This window comes from Embiotoca jacksoni, unplaced genomic scaffold (genome assembly GCF_022577435.1).
Source record: "Embiotoca jacksoni isolate LCO1_2020_lvr unplaced genomic scaffold, fEmbJac1.0.p SCAF_56, whole genome shotgun sequence".
Taxonomy (NCBI): Eukaryota; Metazoa; Chordata; class Actinopteri; family Embiotocidae; genus Embiotoca; species Embiotoca jacksoni.
In genome coordinates, this window is record NW_027185410.1 from 312501 (window position 1) to 337500 (window position 25000).

Consider the following 25000-nt stretch of genomic DNA (forward strand, 5'->3'; position numbering starts at 1 on the left):
GAATCTGAACTGGAGGATTCATAACGTTCACAAACCAATGATGACATCACTGATGGTTGATGACATCACTGCTGGTTGATGGTTGTTTGGTTCACTGTGCTACTTAACTGGGGCACTTAATGGAACTGAGTCATCATTAAAACACTTGTGCTTTCCCTACTGTGACAAGTCCACATGTCGGCCCTGAAAAAGAGTTGTTACCTTCCTCTCTTGATGTACTTTTAATGTGAAACATACAGGACATGTTTAGTTTATGAATCATAGCACAAAAAACATCTGAAGCAAAAGCTATTGGAACTACTGCATCCCATCACCCCTAACAACTACATCTGTATTATCTGATTCTGCACTGAGTGACAACATTCAGTGACCAGACGCGCCTTCTTCGGCATTGGACAGTGAAGCTCCGCCCCTCTTGAAACCTGAATGTCACTCAGCCCGATGAGGGCCTTTCTACACACTTTATTACAGCAACTTATCACCCTGGTCCACATGTGCTTCACAGTGTCTGCTGTGCTGCTGACGTACAGAGAGACAGTCACTCACCTCTCAATACGTCACCCTACGTCCCCCCCCCGGTTACCCACAATGCCACCTTCATAAAGGGGAGGGCTTGACAAGTAACACATTTTTCTTGTAAGTTATTTTGTGTTTGCCAAGTTTAAGGGATTTTTGTCTTCTTTTCCTCACGGACTCGTGTTTATTGATTGTTGTTCACAGTTACCATGAATGTTTCAGGCTAAACAGACTGGAACAAAACAACAAGTCAAATATTCAGCTGAGACTCAGCTGTCCTGTCACATCACTCCATCCTCTAGCTCATCCCAGCCAGCCTGGCTTCTCATCAATAATGCTTATTTTTGCTTATATTTAAAGGGAATTTGAGTTTTGATTTTCTGTCCTAACAGTTAAAAGTCATCTCTGTCCTTTTTATATTTATTGCTGCATGAAAGACTGAGATTGACACTCGTGCACCTTTAATTGTGCCGTCTGGGCACGATTTCACAGCCTGACAGGAAGAGGACATGTTGGATCTGTTGTTATAGTCACTGTAGTTTGACGTTTTGATTATTGTAAAATCAAATGTTCCTCTAACAATGAATTTAATCTTTTGCCTCCACAATCCTCAGTGTTTTCTCTTTGGTTCACTTCATGTGAGACATTTCTTCAGCTCACAGTGACATGTCTTTATAGAGTAGTTGCTCCAGGCAGCTTCATGATGCTCTTCTATATAAGAAGTACACACATGCTGTTCAAGGTGAATTCAAATGTAGTAAAGCTAAACAAACACGAGGTCAGGGTGTAAGGTGCTGCTTAAAACTGACTAAAATATTCAAATAAAGAAATGAAGTGAAATATAATGGACCGAAATGAAATAACACATTTAAAGCAGCATTATCTAACTTTTTGTCTTTAATAACATGACACAGTGTTTCCAGTTTTTAATGATGGTTTGTAGAGTTGATGTGGTGAAACGCTGAAAAACTATTTATTCAGATAAAAACACATGAAAACGCAAAACAAAAATTACATAAATTTCACTTTGTCTCTTTTTGTTTTGATTTAATAGTTTCAAGTCTTCCACTGCTGCTGCAGACATGAATTCAGCATTAAAATGAGACGTCATTACTTCCAGGGAACCTTCACATTCCCTCAAACGAGTCTGTGTGGTTGATTTTAAGAGTCAGCGTTGAACTTGATGTGGAGGATACGCGATCTGTACCCGGGCAGAATCATGCAGCCAGCCAGTGGACGAGGGCCTCCACACAAGAATTATGGAAATATGAACCCGGGGTTATGTGTAGTTTCCCTTCAAGAAACCAGGGATTAAATGTTGATTAGGAGGCAGAAAATGAATTTCAGTGTTTGTGTAAAGCACTTAATTGCCTGTTTGATTTATGAGTTATGTGTAGCAGAACGGTGAGAGGATTTCACTTGATTATTTCCTCAAGTTTTATTACTGGCAGCAGTCCAACCAATATTTAATCATGTTTTGCAAGAATCCACAAACAGTTTTTGTGATATGTGTCTGTGCTAGATATATATATGTGTGTGTCTGTACTTGTGTAACAGTTCATGTGTGTCTGTACTTGTGTAACAGTTCCTGTGTGTGTCTGTACTTGTGTAACAGTTCATGTGTGTGTCTGTACTTGTGTAACAGTTCATGTGTGTCTGTACTTGTGTAACAGTTCCTGTGTGTGTCTGTACTTGTGTAACAGTTCATGTGTGTGTCTGTACTTGTGTAACAGTTCATGTGTGTCTGTACTTGTGTAACAGTTCCTGTGTGTGTCTGTACTTGTGTAACAGTTCATGTGTGTGTCTGTACTTGTGCAACAGTTCATGTGTGTCTGTACTTGTGTAACAGTTCCTGTGTGTGTCTGTACTTGTGTAGCAGTTCATGTGTGTGTCTGTACTTGTGTAGCAGTTCCTGTGTGTGTCTGTACTTGTGTAACAGTTCATGTGTGTGTCTGTACTTGTGTAACAGTTCATGTGTGTCTGTACTTGTGTAACAGTTCATGTGTGTCTGTACTTGTGTAACAGTTCCTGTGTGTGTCTGTACTTGTGTAACAGTTCATTTGTGTGTCTGTACTTGTGTAACAGTTCATGTGTGTCTGTACTTGTGTAGCAGTTCCTGTGTGTGTCTGTACTTGTGTAACAGTTCATGTGTGTGTCTGTACTTGTGTAACAGTTCATTTGTGTGTCTGTACTTGTGTAACAGTTCCTGTGTGTGTGTCTGTACTTGTGTAACAGTTCCTGTGTGTGTGTGTCTGTACTTGTGTAACAGTTCCTGTGTGTGTCTGTACTTGTGTCACAGTTCCTGTGTGTGTCTGTACTTGTGTAACAGTTCATTTGTGTGTCTGTACTTGTGTAACAGTTCATGTGTGTGTCTGTACTTGTGTAACAGTTCATGTGTGTGTCTGTACTTGTGTAACAGTTCATTTGTGTGTCTGTACTTGTGTAACAGTTCCTGTGTGTGTGTGTCTGTACTTGTGTAACAGTTCCTGTGTGTGTCTGTACTTGTGTCACAGTTCCTGTGTGTGTCTGTACTTGTGTAACAGTTCATTTTTGTGTCTGTACTTGTGTAACAGTTCATGTGTGTCTGTACTTGTGTAACAGTTCCTGTGTGTGTCTGTACTTGTGTAACACTTCATGTGTGTGTCTGTACTTGTGTAACAGTTCCTGTGTGTGTCTGTACTTGTGTAACAGTTCATTTGTGTGTCTGTACTTGTGTAACAGTTCATGTGTGTCTGTACTTGTGTAGCAGTTCCTGTGTGTGTCTGTACTTGTGTAACAGTTCATGTGTGTGTCTGTACTTGTGTAACAGTTCATGTGTGTCTGTACTTGTGTAACAGTTCATTTCTGTGTCTGTACTTGTGTAACAGTTCCTGTGTGTGTCTGTACTTGTGTAACAGTTCATTTGTGTGTCTGTACTTGTGTAACAGTTCCTGTGTGTGTCTGTACTTGTGTAACAGTTCCTGTGTGTGTGTCTGTACTTGTGTAACAGTTCCTGTGTGTGTGTGTCTGTACTTGTGTAACAGTTCCTGTGTGTGTCTGTACTTGTGTCACAGTTCCTGTGTGTGTCTGTACTTGTGTAACAGTTCATTTGTGTGTCTGTACTTGTGTAACAGTTCATGTGTGTGTCTGTACTTGTGTAACAGTTCATGTGTGTGTCTGTACTTGTGTAACAGTTCATTTGTGTGTCTGTACTTGTGTAACAGTTCATGTGTGTGTCTGTACTTGCGTAACAGTTCGTGTGTGTGTCTGTCCCTGCGTAACCCGGGCACTTTACGTAGTAATACTTTCTGGAATTAAAAAGAAAAACACAATAATCATCCCTTCAGCAGCCACTTGGAAACAGTGTGGAGAAAACAACCTCCATTTCCAGTCTACTAAATGATCCCTGCTGTTGTTTGTCTGTCTGAGGCTAAATGCAAACTGTCCTCTGACGAACGCTAAAAACAAAAAGCAGAATGAGAGACTGAGCGGATGTTTCCCGTCGGCACGCTCTGACACGCCCGTCGCTGTGAGTCCACTCAGCTTCTCTCCGGAGACATTACGTCTTTTATTGGTTGTTATTATTTGTCCCGTTGCTATACATGATGTCATGGACGGGTCCGGTGAGGGAGCATGTCAGTAAACGGAGGAACCGACGCTCAGGTTTTACAGGCGGCGGCGGTATTTGCAGGCCGGGTCTCCCAGTGTGAGCGCTCTGCTGCAATCAGCCTGGGAATGAGCTTAATCGTTGATAATGAGTCCCAAGTCCAACCTGCCAACCAATGAATGAGACGGACTTAACAGGTCAGAGCAAGAAAGGAACAAATTCAAATCTCCTTTAGACCTTTTAAAGTGTATTTTCAGTGAAGTGATATTTCCACCATGAGATTGGGTTTTAAGATTGCGTCCTGAGAGATGAGCTGTCAGTCCAGTTATCGGAATTGTTTTCTAGAATAACAAACTTGATGGCGTCCACTGGACTTTCCAAAACTCAAAATGACGGACACCTGGACTTTGAGTGGACTCCTGCCTTGGACTTGATTCCGTCGACTGGACAGATTTTAGGCCGTGCCAGGCTCCAGGAAGGAGGAAGTTGGCCGCAGCAGCTGTAAACACACACTACACAAACCTGGTCAAAGCTTTGGATGAATTATTGTAAACTGGTGTCAGGATTATTTCATATACTGCATATCTTTAGAGATGGGAACGGAGAGAGGAGTTTGGTGGGATAAGAGGTTATCTGAGGAGGTTATCTTCATATAAAACTATTTTGTATTAAATAAATACAGGTTTGAGGAAACATCGTGTTTTGGAATCATTTTTGTCCTTTTACATTGAACATATCAGCGTTTTAGAGGATTTCTTCATGTGTCTGGCCATGAAGGCTTCAAACTGAGAAACACCACAACAACTTAAAGGTGTTTATTTGCTCTGAATACATCTTCCATAGATTGCTTGTTGCACTCGGTTTGAAGCACACATTGTGTTCGGTGTGTGAAGAATAAAAGAAGCCTGAGTTTGAGTGACAAATTTATCATAATAATTGAAAAAATGAATGAATAATTAAACAAGGAGGGTTGGGAAGGTGTTGCAAGAGGCGGCTCATTCATCTCTGAAGTGAATGGAAACTAATGGAGTGCTTGAAAATGTGTAAAACTGTACAGCATGCGTTTGCATTTGAGGACTCTGTTTCTGTGAAACACGTTTCTGAGTTCTGGGAGCACGAGTAGGCGTGGCCAACTTTTTGGGTAATTTGATAAACACAAACGCATTTGTGACGCAGCGGGAGGAGTCGATAATTAAAAGGTGTCTTCAGATCGTTTTCAGGCTTGTAATCCCTGAATTTATGGTGCTACTGGTCGACCTCCACTATGGTGATGTAAATTTGTCTTGAGGAGAGGAGGGAACTGTTTTTGGAAGTCACTGAAGTCGACACATTGGGTGATGCATTGGAAACGTGGATCATTTAACTCTGAACTTTATTTGCTATTTCATCATTTATTAAATGTCAAAGAGAACAAGGAACACTCGTCCAATATACTGAGATCAGGTGAGCAGAAGTAAATTAGACACTGAAAGCTCCCGATGCAATTCATTTATGTTATTTTCCCTCACTCCATGGCCAGACCACTGAACCAGATGAGCAGATGAACATTTGAATTGTTACCCCTTTGTGTGAAATTTAATTCCAATTAATTTGTAGTTAACCCGTCTTGTCTTTTATATTTCATGGCTGAGATCAGCTGCTGCGTCATGACGCACTCCAACTGACTGATTCACATCAAATTCAATAGACAAGAGTCCACTTCAGTTTTATATGATTAACTGAATCAGAAGGTTGTTTTAATGACCAAGACTGTCCCGCAGTTACGCTCACTGTAAACATGATTTGTGGTTCAGGAACGAAAACATACGCAATGTTTTTTCAAAGTTTCCCATTTAGTGAAGGAAGAGATTCCTTTCACACCGTATGAGTCTCTTCCTGATTTTTAAGCTGGAACAAAACGTTGCCGGTGAACATCACTTCTTAATGCGGATCACTTTCATGTAACCTTTCTAGCAGACATGGCTGAATTGCAGCCTGCATTGGGGAAATAATCCTCACTTGTTCATTGGTTTAAGGATAGTCTGCATTAACATTATGCAGTGAGATTAAATCCAAAAAGTATGCACACACCTCCAGTGAAGGAAGTCGGTTGGTTTAGACAGACTCCATTAAGTAGTAGACGGTGCTCTGCATTCAACACTCTCATACACATAAGTAGTCTGGCAGTTTTCTTCTAATCTGATCTGTCACACTCCCATATCAGCACACCAACAGAGATTAGAGCTGTCGGCTATTCTCCCTCTGAATGAGCTCCTACAACCAAACAAAGTGATGCAAGTCTGTTTACCCGCTCTGAAACTCTGCAGGAGATCAAGTGTGAAGCAACCTAATAGGATTTTCACTTGTACATGTTTCATGATTCTCAGACAAAGATGGAAATCAATGACACAATACAGGATTACTGGAGGAAAAGAGAGTATGAAGGAATCAATAAATCAATCAATGAATCAGTAAATGAAGGGCTGACTGAGTGAATGAATACGTGAAGGATGGGTTGACCTGGTGGCCTTCAGTGGTACTGCACTTTAAGATATTTCTGCATTGGCTTCACTTTTAATTTCTTTATTTAGTCTATGTTTAGAATTAGATTTGGCTTAATTGAATAAGAATCAAATTAATAAGGACATTTTTGTCCCTGTAAATTTTAAACAAATGGCTCGTCGATTACTTAATAATGCTAAAAAAATGTGCTATTAAAAACACAAGATTGTAAGATTGCTGTGTTGTACCTTAACCTAGACCACCACCTCTTCTAAACCTTAACCAAAATGCTTTGGTTGCCTAGGCTTACCAAGGTCTTGAGTCTGGATGGGAACCACAGTCTCTGGTATGAGAGTCCAGTGTTTTGTACGCCTGCCATCCAGCCGACCACCTCCTGCTGAGATGCATTTCATATTTGGGCCACTTACTTCATCACTCAGGAGAGAATCATGCTTGGAAAGTACCGACTGGACTTTTTTCAGGACTGTGACCAACAGTCAGGATGAGTAAACCGAGGCTGTAACGTCATCCATCAGCTTCTGAAATGATTTCTGTGTAGCACGGCCGGCCAACAACCTGAAAGACGTCTCCTGTCAGTTGGAAAGCCAGAAGGACAGTCCAGACACTCACACCATGACTCCAGCTATCATCTCCAGCTTCCCCTCAACTCCTCCGGTCCTAACACGACAAGGACCCTCCATCCTGCAGAGGGACATTAACGGGAAAGCATTGAGTTAACAGCAGGTCTGTGGACGATGCAGCAACCATTACCCTCTTCTTCATTCTGCAGCACCGTTACTCTGCAGGACCCAACGCCAGCATCCTGTCTGCGAACTTCAGATCTCACCTCCTTGATGCACCTGCCTGACTCCATCTGCAGGTGGATCACTGACTTCCTGTCTGACAGGAAGCAGCACAGGATGATGGGAAAACAGGTCTCTGACCATCGGCACTGGTTCCCCTCAAAGCTGCATCCTTTCCCCTCGACTCCTCCTCCTGTACACAAACAGAGACACCTGCAGTCACCAGTCAGTCCACCTCCTGAAGGTTGGAGACAACACCACCGTCACTGGGCTCATCTCTGATGGGAACGACCTCCACCTGGCGGCCCTCCGGGACACTGACGCATGCAGGAGAGATCAGAACAGACCTCTCCCTCCTCGTACATTAACTTTTTCAATGAGAAGCTGATGTGACCCAAACTTCATGCCGTGACAACAATTTCTTCCCCTCTGACATAGAAACTCATAGACAGTTTACGCTGTCATCATTTGCACTAAAGCATCTTTTTGTACTTATTCTTTTCGTAAAATTTTATTGAAATATTTGGACCTTCTTTCTTTTGTGTTTAGCTGTATTTCTCTCACTTTGGAATGTTTTCTCTTTTTTGTTTTTGATTGTTGTGCATCAGACAAATTACTTCTTTGTGAAAAATTGGCAATAAATCTAATTTTGACAGCTTAATAGTTTTATAGCAAAAATGTTTTTCTTTTGTCATTTCCTATTCAGTCTTGCAACCCCTTAATTAGGGCCCGAGCTCATGAAGCTTTCCACACGTGTCGGTCCTGGCAATAAATGACGTATTTTGGAGGTTTGGCGCATGTGCGTGGCCGAACGGCTCGCTAGCTTAATCTTTCTCCTCTGTTGACCGTTCCAGTTTTAAAAACCTTTGAATAAAGTGTTTCTCACTTGATAATGAGCATTCAAAGTTGCAGTTATGAGCCTTTTCTAAATGATGTCTAATAAGAGTGGTACGATGGAGCTTCACTCACTGAGTATCTTATTGGCGTGTTGGACCTTCATTGCGGTGAACTGAGATCTCTACTGTACATCGCCGGGTCATGTGGGTCGTCAGTGGACACAAATTGCTGATACTGAACTATGCAGAGCTCACACAATAGACCCGGCTCGCTGTCCGGGCCAGAAAAGCCTCGGCTGGACGGATTCTCCTCATGCCGATGTTATTACTGTTGGAGGTCTGTAATGGCTGTTAGCCGGCTGAGCCCGACAACAATAGGTGGTTTTATCCTATTAGCGGAGTGCTAACGTGTCTAATTCCTCTCCAGAGGATCAGTTTATCTCTTTGTTTGCAGCAAGCAGAGAAAAGCAGGAGAATAAGGAATTCCAGCGCGGCGCAGGAATCCGAGAGCCACAGATCGATCCCATCTCCGCGGGTACGATGGAACGAGGCCGGAGGCTGCAAAGTGTTTCTCTCTGCCAGCTCTGGTGTCAGCCAGGGATCCAGCCCTGAAAACCAAACCTGCACAGGCATGTCAGAAATGTTAATTCTGGTTGACCAGGCATAAATAACATTGTCAGAGGAATTAGAGTTTGTTCCTGTGCTGGGAGTTTTACTGACATAAGAAGGACTGTTGTGGCGGAGGGCCGGCGCTATCACCTCTCCAGGAAAAACACTGTTTCCAATTGTATAAATACATGTTTGGAGTCCGATGACACGGGGTGAAGGGCGCAAGTTAAAAGTAGGCTCACTTCTTTCCTCCTCTGACTTTCAGTATTTTCCACAAATGCTTTATTGTGCTTCAGCTTTCCTTTTACACACACACACACACACACACACACACACACACACACACACACACACACACACACACATACACACACACACAGTATGGGATTCCTTGTTTCTTTGGCACCACGGGGGCTGTGGTGACATCACTTACCAGAGGAAGCCAATTTTCCTATTTTTGGTGACACTCAGCCAGGAAAACCTTCTCTCTTTCCATCCTAACACTCTCTATCGAAGTCTCAATTCCTCGCTTTCATCTCGTCTTTTCACACAGCAGATAAGATGGGAGGAAGGTCGGGGGGTGAGATGCGTGTCGCAGGTTTAGGTTTACAGATGACTGTATCACTGTGAGGTAATGTGACTGTTGAGTGTTTCAGCACCCTGTTACTCAGCAGAGGGAGGCGGCAGCCGGCACGGACTATCTGCTGGACCGGTTCACTCCTGGTGGGACGGCACAGTGGGAGATAGAACGGCTTCCATCAGGCTTGTTTGGAGTAGACAGGATTATATAAGACTGTATGACTTAGTTCAAATAAATGTGTAGAGGCTGGTCTTACCTTCTCATTTGACATTTTTGGTGTCAGTGTTGAGCGAGGTCCGTAGGCCGAGGTCAACCTGACTGCACCGAGTCGGGCGGGGGAATTTTGGTGTCAGTTTTTAGGTGAACTTGCACCACAAATATCTGTGATGTTTGGAGCATGTTGCTCTTTATCAGTGTTCTTAATAAATGAGTTGCATCAGGAGCTCGAGGTGTGAATAAATTACTTCTGTTCACTCACCAACATCTTTCCAGCAGCTGATTTCAGTATCCTGGATGAGTTGCTCACTTTGATATTTAATTAATGCCAGTGTTCGGTGTCTATAAGATGCACGTTTTTGTCTTCTATCATTGAACTGTCTCCTAAACTGGGAAGCAGTTCTCATGATACTCATGATAAAGTTTGGACGGAGGTGTCGGTCCGCTCAGCCACAGTTGGCCATGATTGAGGTAGGCTGTGAAACACCTGATTATCTATTCTGATGTATTTTCCTTCCTCAGTTGCACCTTGCGCTTGTGTTCACCGAAATAACAAAAATCAAAAAAGTCAACTTCGTGGTGTTGGTAGAGGAAAAGTCAGGAGATCACATAGGATTCGATTCATCCTCTCAGGAGGCTGATTGATTTGCTTGTGTGTCAGTTTGTGATCCATCACAGACCTGTGACAAAATATTTGACCTTTTTATTCATCTTCTCCTGACCTTGCTTCAGTTTCCTGACCTTCACTGAACCTCCAACCGAGTGGATTTTTCACAGCCTTCATCTTTCCTTAATCTTCACATACAAGACAGAGATACAATAAAAAAAAATCATTCCTTCAACTGTTCATCAAAATCACTCATTAAGTTGAGTTTGCAGGTTTTAAGCATGAAAATGCTGCAGTCAACTTTAACCTTTAATCACTTAAGACTGAAATATTTAAAGAAGAGAAGTAATCGAGTTGGAAAAAGTTCCCTGAGACTCCATTAGAGTTTCACCGCTGGTGTGTGAATGTGTGTGAAAGTGGGTGAATTGGAGGTGAACTGTAAAGTGCTTTGAGATTGCTAAAGTGATAAAGTCTTTATAAGTGCAGACCATTTCCCTTCAAGGCTGTAACGCTTTAACAGCCTGAACCTTTGACTGGGAAAGATGTATTGACATGAAGGGCTCTACAGAGTATTTCACTCCATTTGCACCTAAAAATAAACATGTGAGCTGGAAAAATACAAGAAAAACCTAATGTGACCTTTTCTTACAAACGTGTCTCACCTGCATACAAGACAGCTGTGATTATTAAAAGTCAGCAGAATGTGAAGCTCAAGCCCACAGACACAGCTTCCCTTTGCATACAAACATGTAGCATTTCCTGTAGTTTTTTCACAATAAAAGCTTCCCACTGGCTCTGATGAAAAGCTGTTTGACTGGACTGTAGCAGTGGAGTCAGGGCTCTAAAAACAAATGTCTGTCATTGATTGAGTTACACCACTGGTCAGCTGAATGCAGCGTAACTGAGGCACAAAGTCACCATCGGTCGGGCAAACACTGCGACTTTCTGTCCCTTTCAAAGTAAAAGCCCTCTCGTGTTGCAGACACAGTGCAGCCGTGTACTAAGTTTTGACCTGATATGAAACGGAGGCCTTTGCCTCTGGTAGATATGGACCAATGTGTGATTTGGTGGTTTGTGCTACGAAAAAAAAACTTGCAAATGTTTTACAAATCTCTTGTAATATTTCATGGTGTTAAAAAGCACAACGTTTTGATTTGAAAAGTTATTTTAAACCTTCTGCCTGTGTGAGGATAACAAATTAACAATGTAATTAGTGAAGTGCTTGAAATGCTATCAGTTATTTTCTTCGACTGAACGTGATGACGGTGTGCATGTGTGTTTGGTGTGTGCTGGAGCTTTGAGTTGCAACTGAAATGCTTTGCTGTTGCTTGGTTTTAAACGTCAGCTGCAGTGGTGGTGTAAATACAGCCTGCTGATCCCAGAGAACATGGTACCTGGTTCTGATTGGATTCACAGGGATCTTATTGCCAGAGGCTGTGGAAACATGTGCCACTCATCTGTACAATGTGTGTATGAAGTGTTTCCTCATTTCTGGGATTTTGTGACTTCTCCGTCACACCGAGTGGAAGCAGCCTGAGATAAACTGGTGCTGTGTGGGCTCGGTGTGGATGTGGCCGCTGCATCGTTGAGGACAGAAATGATCTCTGCCAGAGTTTGTCCCTCTGGGCCTTTAAGCTTTTTCAGCTTAAGCCTGATGATTGGGTATTTTTCACACCTTGTGGATACACAGCAGTTACTTTAAAGCCTTTAGCGAGTTCTCCCTCAGTTGGTTTTCTCGGTTTTCAGAAGTCAAACCAAAACCTCAGTGAGAGAGGAAGTCCCAAACCTTAGAGCAGCACACTGTGATGAAGAGATGTGACCATGATGTCATTTACAACTGAAACAAACATATATCTGTTGTTTGTACAGAATTATTACCAGAGTTCTTTGGCACATTTCTGACTTTTTCCTGTTTGGTGTTCGGTTGAATGTTGCTGTATTAAATATTACAACAGTGGTCAAATGTTTTACCTCAACATGCTCCAGTAGACAGCGTTTTGAATAAATGATGTATGTGTTTGAATCCACGTATCAGGAATTAAAAACAGCATCCATTGTTTGTGTGTGTCGCATTGAAGATGACATCACTGCGACACCACATTGAGGAGGACGATCTGCATAGAAAAACGAAATCCAGAAAGGACTCTAGTACCAAAACTGAGTAGAGTCGAGGGGAGCCAGAACCAGAACCAGCCATTGAAAGAGGAATTTAACTTTGTTTTAGTTTCTCTCTCAGGAAAGACGGTTCACCAGTACACTGATTCTCATTAATAACATTAATCATTTAATTAATGATTAATTAATTAATTAATCATTTGGGCGGCACGGTGGTGCAGTGGTTAGCATTGTCGCCTCACAGCAAAAAGGTTCCGGGTTCGAATCCGGTCCTGGGCCTTTCTGTGTGGAGTTTGCATGTTCTCCCTGTGCTTGCGTGGGTTCTCTCCGGGTTCTTCGGCTTCCTCCCATCATCCAAAAACATGCACCTCAGGTCAGGTTACCTGGCGCCGAGCTAGTGGCAGCCTGCTGCAGCATCTCCCCCCTGAGAGCCCCCCTGCTGTAGTGAAGACATTTCCCCTCGGGGATTAATAAAGTGAAATATAAAAAAATTAAAAAAAACATGGAACAACTGGTCAGAAGTTGGTGTGAAAACGTGAACATCGAACCTGAGTGAAGTCCGTGATCTGTATGTTGGTGTTTGTCCTTCTGCAGGCGTCCAGGACAACCCGCTCAGAGGAAGACAGGGACATCGGTTGGGACGCCTGGGGCCCTTGGAGCGACTGCTCTCGGACCTGTGGGGGCGGAGCCTCCTACTCACTACGACGCTGCCTCAATGGAGGGTAAGACTCGTTTAATATCTGACAAGACGCCATTTAACAACATATTAGAAATATGGAAATACTTCATGACAGAGACAGAAAAAACCCTCCATAATGAGAAACAAAAAAATCAGCTGCACAAAATACACCACTCCTGCTGAATATTAAGATACCTGTTAAGCATGTGTTTCCAGTTCATTCACTTCACCATAGACTCTGTATACAGAGAGAAGTCAACGTGACTGAACTATGTACAGTACAGTTATTGCAGCTCACTGACCCCCCCTTAAAAACATCTGTTAATAGTTGATTATGTTTTCTCAAAGCTTGGGTGTATTTTTCATGTGTTCCAATCAGTAATAATATTATTGTTCCGAAATTAATTACAGTGATCTGGGAACACGTTGAAAAGATGTCCATTTGGTAAAGAAACATTATAATTATGATTAATATTTATTATTAGACAAGTTGTAAACAAACATTCTGGTTTCCCGGCAGATTTGGAGGACAAGTGATAAAACATTTCGCTGTAAATTTCGATCACATTCATAGCAATTATACAATTATACAACAAGTTACCATCTAAATAAAACATGTAATTTAAATTTGTTCATATTGTGGAGCAAATCACTCTCAAAATATAAAACGTTTCCATGTCTCCATGTCAACACACGAGGTATGACTAATAACTGGACAACAGTCAGTAGACTCTTATGTAATATATGTAATGTTTCCTACTCCAGGAAGTAGTCAAACTACCTAGCAACCACCGAGCAACAGAGATAATTTCTAGTCTCCAACTGAATAAATACAAAACATAGAAACACTAAACTGCTCAGCGAGCTCAGTCTGGTTGGAACAAAGATATCTGATGGACAAAGATATCTGATGAACAAAGATATATGTTGAACAAAGATATATGTTGAACAAAGATATCTGATGAACAAAGATATATGTTGAACAAAGATATATGTTGAACAAAGATATCTGATGAACAAAGATATCTGATGAACAAAGATATCTGATGAACAAAGATATCCATGTTCTCCTGTGTTTTTAACATTTTAGCTCCGTGTCATGTGTTCAAACCAAACCGGTCCAGCTAGCCTCCTCTAGGATTGTAAGTGCGTGACTATCCGTGGTGTTACGGTACGGGTGCTCGGAGCGACCAAAAAGGACCAAAAGAGACCCGACTTCACCAAATGGGTCATTTAATAGAACTATAACAAGTAGAAACTACATTATATTACATAGTATATGAAACTCTATTCTAATTCTATTTTCCCACTGAGGAGGTGGAGTGATATTTCTAGTGATGAGAATGGTGTGATGTCATGATGATTTGTTCCAGATGTTCAGTTGACCAATCAGATCTCTGGGGGCGGAGCTACTGGTTGTATAAACTTTAATAAACTGAAGAATACTCAGAAATATTCAACATGACCATGTTTTTACTACCACCGGGTCGAAGTGATAAAATGTCTCCGACGCCACAGATCAGCGATATGTTTTGTCCTATTTTTTTTCTTGAAATATGACTTTTTTCAGTCTCAGTCTTGTTTTTCTCATAAAAAGTGACTAAACTAACACTGCCAGGGCCTCAGCGATACCAGAGGAAAAGGTGTCACCAAAGTACTAATTATTATTAATTTAATATAAATCCACACAACAGTTGCTGAGATATTTCAGTCTGAACCAAACTGTTGTAATTGTTCAGATCTGGGAAAAAGGCAGAAGTTTAAGGGAAAGAAAGCGATGGAAGCTGTGACAGAGTCCAGACCTGTCTACAGACCAGTGAGGAGTGCATGCTGGGAAGTCATGGAGACCGTGTGTGGCTGGGTGTGGTCTGTGTCTTCATCACGCTGATAAACACATCGAGTGAGTCAATTCCAAATCTCTGATGTTTCTAAAACCCACATGGGGCCGTCTGCTCTCGCTATCAGTCCGTCTCTGCTCAGATGTTTGCCGCCCGGTGTTGCTTGTTCAGGACGTCTCAATTTATCTCTTCCAGACTGCCTCCCGCTGCATCTTTCTGTAATCTACTGGCAATTTGTCTCCATCGTATCTGACTGCTACTCAGCCCAGTTTTCTCATCCATGCCACCCCTCAATTTTCTTTCACTGTGGGCATGAGAGTCCAAAGTAAGAGCTATTCTGCATTATTCATATAAACCTGACACAGTAAACACACACACACACACACACACACACACACACACACACACACACACACACACACACACACACACACACACACACACACACACACACACCGGTGTTGAAACCTGTTAAATGGCCTTGTGGTCATGAGCTGAAACTAAATGAGAGGTAAAAACACAGTGTGGCAAACTAGCCTTTATTACACTTTTTAGGGAGTTTTAATTGAAAGTGTTTCTCCGTACTTCAATCAAGTATCCTGACTTTTAGTTTCTAGTATTTGTCGAACCAAAGTATCAACCATCAGTGATGTCATCAACCAGCAGTGATGTCATCAACCATCGGTGATGTCATCGTTGGTTTGTGAACGTTATGAATCCTCCAGTTCAGATTCTGTCCGTCACCATCTTTGCTAGTTCGGAGCGGTTTGGAGCAGGAAGTGACCATATTTGGACGAGCTGGGGGAGGAGCCAGCGGTGGATCTGACCGATCTGATCGGACACCTGACGATACTACGTCCCGCCCACCGATAGCTGTAACCTGACTGCACCACAGGCCTGTCAATCAAACAGACACGCCCCCAAAAACAGGTCTTCTTGAATCTTCTTTTCTAATGAATGAGGGATTATTTTCAGATGGACCTCCAGAAAACTAATAAGAAGGAGTGACTTTAGCTAACAACACCGAGATAACTGATGGACACATTTTATTCACTTTGGATTTGATGAGAGAAGTTGAATGGGAGTCTATGGAGCCGGAGGCTTTTTGGAGCCGACCTCTAGTGGCACTCGCTGGTATTGCAGCTGAAGACACTTCTGGATCAGAACCATTTTACAGATCTGAAGCTACGAACTCTTTTAGAAACAGTTTGTGGTTTAGACTGAATATACTGTTTTTGTGTGTCTGTCTCTGTACAACAGTAGGATTTGGCTAGAATGAGAACATCAACTTTAATCAGCAACACACACACACACACACACACACACACACACTTATACACACACTTACACACACAGTAGCTCTCTGTCTGGCCAGTGTTTCTCTTGGACTGCAGCTTTCCCCCTCTGGTACCAGACTGCGTCTCCCTCCTTCAAAGCTCCATTAACTCCCACCAGTTCAGCCTGTTGTTTTGAAGCAACTCTCACTACCAGAGGAAGTAACTGCCCTTTGGTGAAAAAAACAACCTGTCTGAGTGTAGATTTTACAGGTAAATTGTTGTATATTTCATCAGAACAGGCATAATTCACAAATTAAGTAAATCCTTAATTTTCTCATAACAGCAAACGCGTCGTCACGGAGACGCTCAGATCACGTCTGTGTAATCTGAGGATGGATTAGCTATCGGTGGTTTGGGGATGTGTTGGAACGAGATGAAGCCACTCTGAGTCCGTCTCACAACTGCTGCGAACATCTTGAGGCCTGGTACCCCAGGGTGCCTTCGGAGGTCAGAGGTCATGGCATGTTTTAGCTGTTCTGATTGCATCATCATGAAGCTCTGGCTCATTTGTTGCTCTGAACTTTTCATGAAGTTCGTTTGGTTGGTGTGTAAGAAAACACCTTTATTTTTACTTTACGTTTCGTGTTCTTTTGTCCTATCACTTATTGTTTCATTTTGTCAGTCCAACTTGGTGTTACTGTCTCTCATGTTCACTTCCTGTTTTATTTTAACAGCTCACCTTCTTGTCTGACTTCTGTTGTCTTAACTTCCTGTCCTCTCGTCTTCCCACCTGTCTGATGGTCTTCACCGCCCTGATTGTTTCCAGCTGTTTGTAGTTATCTCTCTGTGCTCCTTACTTCCTGTGTCAGATCATCGTTGTTGCGTCTCCGTTGTGTCTCGGTTGCGTCACCATTGTGTCTCCGATGCATCTCCATTGTGTCTCTTGTGTCACCGTTGTGTCTCCGATGCGTCTCCGTTGTGTCTCGTGTCACCGTTGTGTCTCCGATGTGTCACCGTTGTGTCTCCGATGCGTCTCCGTTGTGTCTTCATTGCGTTGTTATGTCTCTGATGTGTCACCATTGTGTCTCCAATGCCTCTCCGTTGTGTCTCCGTTGCGTCAACGTTGTGTCTCTTGTGTCACCATTGTGTCTCCGATGCATCTCCGTTGTGTCTCCATTGCGTCAACCTTGTGTCTCTTGTGTCACCGTTGTGTCTCCGATCCGTCACCGTTGTGTCTCCGATGTGTCACCGTTGTGTCTCCGATGTGTCTCCGTTGTGTCTCCGATGCGTCTCCGTTGTGTCTCCGTTGCGTCAACATTGTGTCTCCAATGCGTCTCCGTTGTGTCACCGTTGTGTCTCCAATGTGTCACTGTTATGTCTCCGATGCATCACCATTGTGTCTCCGTTGTGTCGCCGTTGCATCAACGTTGTGTCTCTTGTGTCACCGTTGTGTCTCTGATGCGTCTCCATTGTGTCTCCGTTGTGTGTCTTGTGTCACCATTGTGTCTCCGTTGTGTGTCTTGTGTCACCGTTGTGTCTCCGATGCATCACCATTGTGTCTCCGTTGTGTCACTGTTGCATCAACGTTGTGTCTCCGTTGTGTGTCTTGTGTCACCGTTGTGTCTCCGATGCGTCACCATTGTGTTTCCAATGCGTCTCCATTGTGTCTCCGTTGCGTCACCGTTGTGTCTCTTGTGTCACCGTTGTCTCTCAGCTGTGTTCTTCTCTCAGACAAACTGAAACTGAAAAAATAAGAATCTGACTGGAAACTGTTTGAATGTGTAAAAAAAAACCCGCTTCACTTTTCAGTTGAAGCTTCATTGAGTTTATTATTTCCATCTTGTCTCCTGACAGCTTGTAACATTACCTTCTCCTCAGTTTCCAATCGGACTCCAGAAGCCACACACGTCTTTATCATCACTGTTCACTCCCAGCTGCTCATTTCATGTTGAAAGATGACAGAACTGTTTCTGTTATCAAATGCATATTCAGAATGCTTTTATAATCAACCTGACATGAAAGTAAATGAACATCCTTCCTATCATTATTTATTAATGACAATTTTACAGCATGTTCTCGACAGGAATGTGTTTTTTTCCTTCGGTAAGTCGCGGTACGAGGTGATAAAGTCTCACACTGTACTGAAGGGCTGTGAAAAACAACTGTTATAGAAGTATTTTGAAATAAGAAAAGGATAATTATGTTGAACTTTGTTGAATTTGTATTATCGTTGCCATGGTTTCTGACTCATCTGTGGAAAAATATGTGTTTTTAGTTTATTGTGAACACACGATTCAGATATTATCACAGATATCTGATTTTAACGCACTGGTCTCTTATTATGACCGTACGAGCTCAAAGACAACAAAAATATACGCAATTAGTTGCGAAGTGAGCTGTACTGTCAATATTTCAGAACCGTTTGTTTAACCAAGATACTTTTATTATGACTCAGAAGACAAAGTCATGGGACCAGAGATTTTCTCAAAATTGTTTGACCAGATTAAACCTCAGACTGGATATAAAAGAGTTCGTAGCTTCAGGTCTGTAAAATGGTTCTGATCCAGAAGTGTCTTCAGCTGCAATACCAGCGAGTGCCACTAGAGGTCGGCTCCAAAAAGCCTCCGGCTCCATAGACTCCCATTCGACTTCTCTCATCAAATCCAAAGTGAATAAAATGTGTCCATCAGTTATCTCAGTGTTGTTAGCTAAAGTCACTCCTTCTTATTAGTTTTCTGGAGGTCCATCTGAAAATAATCCCTCATTCATTAGAAAAGAAGATTCAAGAAGACCTGTTTTTGGGGGCGTGTCTGTTTGATTGACAGGCCTGTGGTGCAGTCAGGTCACAGCTATCGGTGGGCGGGACGTAGTATCGTCAGGTTTCCAATCAGATCGGTCAGATCCACCGCTGGCTCCTCCCCCAGCTCGTCCAAATATGGTCACTTCCTGCTCCAAACCGCTCCGAACTAGAAAGATGGTGACGGACAGAATCTGAACTGGAGGATTCATAACGTTCACAAACCAACGATGACATCACTGATGGTTGATGATGTCACTGATGGTTGATGACATCACTGATGGTTGATGACCTCACTGATGGTTGATGACATCACTGCTGGTTGATGGTTGGTTTGAACAAAGTAGAAGAGATTTTATCACCAATAGCTTCATATTTAAGTGTAGTGGGCCTTAAATATTAATAGTATGATTAATCTAATCACTGATAGTTGCCCCCCCCCCTCACACACACACACACACACACACACGCACGCACGCACGCACGCACGCACGCACGCACGCCCGCACACACACACACACACACACACACACACACACACACACACACACACACTCCCTCTTAAAGTGGTAGAACCTCATCATTTTGTATGTGTCAATGTTCAATGAAATAGAGTTCAGTGTTGGAGGAGGTGAATTATGATCCCAGGAATGAAAGGGAAGCTTGTGCTGCATTTACGAGTGAGTGAAAACTATTTAACATGCATGCAGAGAAATCAGAATAGATCACTGAATGTGACAAATAAATGTCAGAAACATCCAGCAGCTGTTATTTCAAATTCTGTATAATCTTTATTTTATGCAATTATCAGTGTTAGATAACAGTTTGGGTGCTGGTGGTGTGTCATTCAAAACAGGAAGTACACGTTGAATATCATTGTGCCAAAGCAGGTTATTTTTACATAGAAAATGTTGTAGGGTTGTAGGGTTAGAGGGTTGGAGGGTTGGACGGTTGGAGGGTCGGAGGGTCGGAGGGTCGGACGGTTGGAGGGTTGGACGGTTGGAGGGTTGGACGGTTGGACGGTTGGAGGGTCGGAGGGTCGGAGGGTCGGAGGGTTGGAGGGTCGGAGGGTTGGAGGGTCGGACGGTTGGAGGGTCGGAGGGTCGGAGGGTCGGACGGTTGGAGGGTTGGACGGTTGGACGGTTGGAGGGTCGGAGGGTTGGAGGGTTGGAGGTTTTGGACGGTTAGAGGGTTGGAGGGTTGGACGGTTGGAGGGTCGGAGGGTTGGAGGGTCGGACGGTTGGACGGTTGGAGGGTCGGAGGGTTGGAGGGTCGGAGGGTTGGACGGTTGGAGGGTCGGAGGGTCAGAGGGTCGGAGGGTCGGAGGGTTGGAGGGTTGGAGGTTTTGGACGGTTGGAGGGTTGGAGGGTTGGACGGTTGGAGGGTCGGAGGGTTGGACGGTTGGAGGGTCAGAGGGTTGGACGGTTGGACGGTTGGAGGGTCGGAGGGTCGGAGGGTTGGAGGGTCAGAGGGTTGGACGGTTGGAGGGTCGGAGGGTCGGAGGGTTGGAGGGTTGGACGGTTGGACGGTTGGAGGGTCGGAGGGTTGGACGGTTGGACGGTCGGAGGGTTGGACGGTTGGACGGTTGGAGGGTTGGAGGGTTGGAGGGTTGGAGGGTTGGACGGTTGGAGGGTCGGAGGGTTGGAGGGTTGGACGGTTGGAGGGTCGGAGGGTTGGAGGGTTGGACGGTTGGAGGGTTGGAGGGTCGGAGGGTTGGAGGGTCAGAGGGTTGGACGGTTGGAGGGTCGGACGGTTGGAGGGTTGGAGGGTTGGAGGGTTGGAGGGTCGGAGGGTTGGAGGGTCGGAGGGTTGGATGGTTGGAGGGTTGGAGGGTTGGAGGGTCAGAGGGTTGGACGGTTGGAGGGTTGGACGGTTGGAGGGTTGCTGTGTGGCTCTGCTTCTTATCGGCACTAAACTCAGATTAGACCGGGTCTGCTTTACTAAATGAGCTGCTACCAGTTTAGTCTCATGTTATTGTGAGCTGGCGGGAGAAATGTGCTTTACGTTACGGCAGTTAACACACACACACACACACACACACACACACACACACACACACACACACACACACTAAGAGGTTGTGTTGTTAATGGTGCTAACAAGGTGGAATGGATTTAACTGCATGTCTGTGCTGTCACGGGGAAAAGAAGCTTCTGCTGTGGCACATTTCACACACGGTTCGGGTTCAGCGTGTGTGTGTGTGTGTGTGTGTGTGTGTGTGTGTGTGTGTGTGTGTGTGTGTGTGTGTGTTCAGTTTTACTTGACATTTTGGGCTCATTGAAGTGCTGACATGGCTGCTCTCTGGCTGATATGCGCTGCAGGTGGAGTGTGCTATGATCTTGCAGGTGTGTGTGTGTGTGTGTGTGTGTGTGTGTGTGTGTGTGTGTGTGTGTGTGTGTGTGTGTGTGTGTGTGTGTGTGTGTGTGTGAGGGGTGGGTGGAGAGGGAGGGCTGGGGGGTATCATATGTATGTTACTGTTCATTCTGCACAAAACAGGAACTGAGATGGAAAGAGGTGCAGAAAACATTGAGTTAATGAATTAAAAAACAGTTCCCTTCCTAAAAGAGATGAAGCTACAAGTGTTCTTCACATATTTCACACGTGAAATGGAAACAAAAGTCTGTATTTTTTTAGAAATGATTTCAAATATTTCTCCAAAATCACCCAAAAAAAACAAAACAACGAAAATTATTTCTCCATTTAGCCTGATTGATATAAAATGTCTTTGGCTCTTTTTATTCCTCACTGTCAACAGTTAAAAACTAATATTTACTATTTAATGATTTTTTTTTTGTGAAAGGCTAATGATTAACAGGAGAGGCTAAATTATTGTCTTCTTGTTGTCGCATGATCCCTTTAAATTATTACCCTGAAGTGGATGAAGAACGGCAGCAAGGAGGGTCTTTGTGTAAAAATACTCTGTCAAATAAAGATGGTAAAACGGTGTTTCATCAGTGACATTAAGTGCTCTGTAACGTTTGATTAATAACTCATTTAACTGAAGGAAGAACTGAGTCATGATGGGAAATGCTAATATAGTTAGGCTGAGGGGGAGGAGCCAAAACCCGGCCGTTAATTATACATTTTTTTTATATGACGCGGAGCCGCACTTCCAATTCACTGAGACTCACCTTCATCACGACAGATAAACTACATGAGTTACATGTCGGGTTGTTCCTGAAGGAGACGGAGGAATAACTGAACATAATTAACCCCAAATAGGACAAATGAACTGGACAACACCACGACGTCCCTTCAAACCTCCGTCTGCCTCCAGCGGTCTGTAAATGACAAACTGGTGACTTAACATGAAATGATCAAACCTCTGAACACCATGTTACGCCATGGTGGGGCATCATGTGTTGTATTTATATGCTGTTACCACGGAAACAACACAGATGGAAAGTCAGTTGGGATCGTTCGTGTTGGTAGACACGTGAGTGAGTCGAAGAAGTGATATAATGTGAGTTTCTCCTGGTTAGGAAACTACCACCTTTCTCTGAACAGGTGTTTTTCTGTACTGTTTGGTTTTTATCATGAGCTTTTTGCTTTTTTTTTTTGCTTTTCAGAAGCTGTGATGGCAAAAACATCCGCTACAGAAGCTGCAGTAACACGGTGAGTCGGATCTTCATGCTTAATCATTAATTAGAGCCCGAGCACCGAGCATCGGTGCAAAAGCCCTGCTGTTGTTTTTCGTAAAAATGTTATTTTTGTTACCCGTTCTTATTCTTACGTAAAGTGATTTTCCTTTTTGGAGGCTTTGTCATATTCAAAAAAACTCATGAACGTGGACAAACATTTGTCTCCCGGCGAAAAATTTCGTATTCTGGTGGAGTCGCGAGTGGGCGTGGCCAAACGTCTCGAGAGCGCCCCCTACAGAGATGCCCCGGCGGCCACATTTACCTAAATTCACCAAATCCAGTGGACACGTGTATCACACCTGGACGCACTAAAAAGTGACATCGCACCGTTACGTCAACTCGACAGGAAGTCCACCATTTTGAATTTAGCTGCCATTTTGGGTGATTCTGACACGTTGTACTTTGTCGATCTCCTCCGAGGGATTTTGTCCGACCGACTTGAATTTAGGTTCTCTGGATAGAAAACATGTTTGGGATTAAAAGTTATCAAAATAATTTGTTTTCATCGACGTGTGTGCCCGTAAGAGGCGGCCATTTTGAGATCTCGCCATTGAACTACAAGTTGCTTTAAATCTTATGTACATGGACCGACCTTCTCCAAACATCACAGGTATGATAACAGCCCCGCCCTGAAGACCCCTGTGTGGTAATATTCGCTCATAGTCATAGCGCCCCCTGTTGGCCACTGGAAATGACACTTTTCATACTTTCACATTCTACGTCGAGCTGGTTGATCCCATGAACCTAAAGTCGGGTCACAATAACCTAAACACGTAGTCGATGATATATTGAGACATTCGTTCGACTTTGTCAATGGGCGTTGCCGTGACGATGCGGCAAAGTTGGATGTCTCGCTGTGACACAGGAAGTTGATGTTTAAGGTCAAAGGATGCTTGAAACCTCACGAAACGTGTCACATACATCCGGCTTGGTGAGACGATACATCTGATGTGTTTTGCGAGTGGGCGTGGCCAAACGGCTCGCCAGCGCCACCTGCTGGAGACTGGAAAGGAGACAAAAATAGCAACTATAAGCGGGGATACGCGGTTCCTCGCGCGCTGCACGTCGGGGAGATGGCTTCGGGGAGACGGCGCGCGGGAGTGCGAGGGCCCGTACATCACTGCTTGGAGTTTTAATTATTGATTCGTTCTCTTTTTTCAATTTGCACCGCCTCTGGTCTGCCAATCAAATCGATGCTTTAACCAACACAAAGTCAAGGTAGTTGGAGAAAGAGGTATTAAAAAGATTTTCTCTGTTAGTTGTTCTATCATCACTCAGCAGGGAGTCCATGTGTGGATGTGGACCTGGTTTAAAGTTCTGGGAACATTTTCCCTCGACTGCAGTCAGCTGTGATCTACATGCGTTAAAATCAAAGCACTTCCATTTTAATTCAAGTTATATTGAAGAGTTTTTAATTGAAGTTTGACAGTACGTGTTGTGTCTTATTGGAAGGTTTTCAAGGCCGAGTTTAGATTTGATTATTTTAGGACATTTGAGTTTTATTTTCCAGTTCAAAAATTTGTTGGAAAATTAATCGAATGTAATAAATTACATTCCTTTAAAGAAGTGATTCAAATAGTTGCATTATTTTTTATTTAATTCAGGTCATACCACATATGTGCTGCGTGTCTCCATGATATTCTGCTCCAGATGAACACTCCCTCCACCTTCACCATCAGTAGAGACCAACCACCGCTCTGATGGGAACTCTACATTACTGCACTTTCACAAACCACAGACGTACATCCAGTCTGCTGAAACAACCGTCTGACACCACTTTAAATCAGAGGAAGACAAATTATTTTTCCTTTTTTCTCCACTGAAGTGCTTCAGTCAGGATTTATCATGGAGAGTCAATCATGGAGTGGGAAGTGTTCCCAGAATTAAATCTATCGGGTGTCTCTGGAGGCGGAGTCTGTCTGAACTGAGGTTCTCTGGTTAGTCGGCGTCTGAAGGACGCGTCGCCTGGCAGAGCGTCTCTGGAGGAAGCTCGCGTGTCAGACTGGATGTGTCCGGTTCTCCATCAGGGAGGACAGATTATTATTGGCTGTCAAAAGTCTGCCAGTTGTCACCCAGAGAGACGAGTGTCTCCTGTTGATCTGAGACATCCAGGTGTTGGACTGGACAGTCTCGTCTGATGTGATCCGACAGGCCGGATCTCCATCGAGTCCCGTCTGAGTCACACAAACAGATTAAAACCTGCATTTTATTAAACTGTTGCAGAAACATTTGAATGAGTGTATTTGTCAACAGATATGAATTTCCATCAGACTCAGTTCTTAATTACTCCATCAAAGTCATTTAAGTTGTTACATTTGATTATTTTTTTCATTACTTTCCACAAACAAATATTACAAATTGGGCCTAGGAAGTCCTAAGGATTCCTCATCAACCTCCCGATACAACACTGATCAATGTC

The 25000-nt window shown here is 43.4% G+C and overlaps 1 protein-coding gene across 3 annotated transcripts in view; it reads left to right on the plus strand.

Moving 5' to 3' along the window:
• Positions 1 to 25000, plus strand: part of adamtsl3 (ADAMTS-like 3) — a 190935-nt gene that overhangs the window by 74071 nt on the left and 91864 nt on the right. For all 3 annotated transcript variants that reach the window (XM_069172923.1, XM_069172924.1, XM_069172925.1), the window contains exons 4-5: positions 12944 to 13071; positions 22510 to 22555. In XM_069172923.1, coding sequence (XP_069029024.1) covers positions 12944 to 13071; positions 22510 to 22555 — 174 coding nt within the window. The remainder of the gene's footprint in view (positions 1 to 12943; positions 13072 to 22509; positions 22556 to 25000) is intronic.